At 47.1% G+C, this 361-nt stretch overlaps 1 protein-coding gene across 1 annotated transcript in view; it reads left to right on the top strand.

Moving 5' to 3' along the window:
* The window catches only part of LOC119582373 (FMRFamide receptor-like), a 34,788-nt gene that overhangs the window by 31,910 nt on the left and 2,517 nt on the right, over positions 1-361 (top strand). The window contains exon 4 of the mRNA XM_037930587.1: positions 128-305. Within this exon, the coding sequence (XP_037786515.1) occupies positions 128-305 (178 nt within the window). The remainder of the gene's footprint in view (positions 1-127; positions 306-361) is intronic.

Below are 361 nucleotides of genomic sequence, written 5' to 3'. Positions count from 1 at the left end.
GCGATCATCGACACTATCACCACCGCATTAATTTTGCCATGCTTCTCTCAATCCCCATCGCCAACAGCAGCATCACCGAATCTGTCACCATTACAATTCTAAAATCGTTTCCCACTCTCTTCTACAGGAGTAACATCTCCCTCTACCACGTCGGACTGAGACCACAAGCGCGGGCAACAGATGGCGTTCTACAGAGTATCCACTTCTGGTTCTACAGCGTCCTCATAAAAATCGTCCCGTGTCTGCTGCTCATCTTTCTCATCTTCTTCATCATCAGGGCCATGTATATAGCCAAAAGGAGGAAAGTGAGTGTGTGATTTGGCTCCCTTTGGTGTTTTAATATGACAGAGGGTTGAGACCA

The sequence above is a fragment of the Penaeus monodon genome, chromosome 15, assembly GCF_015228065.2.
Source record: "Penaeus monodon isolate SGIC_2016 chromosome 15, NSTDA_Pmon_1, whole genome shotgun sequence".
Classification (NCBI taxonomy): Eukaryota; Metazoa; Arthropoda; class Malacostraca; order Decapoda; family Penaeidae; genus Penaeus; species Penaeus monodon.
The sequence above is the reverse complement of the archived record's forward strand: the minus strand, read 5'-3'. Positions and strand labels throughout refer to the sequence as shown.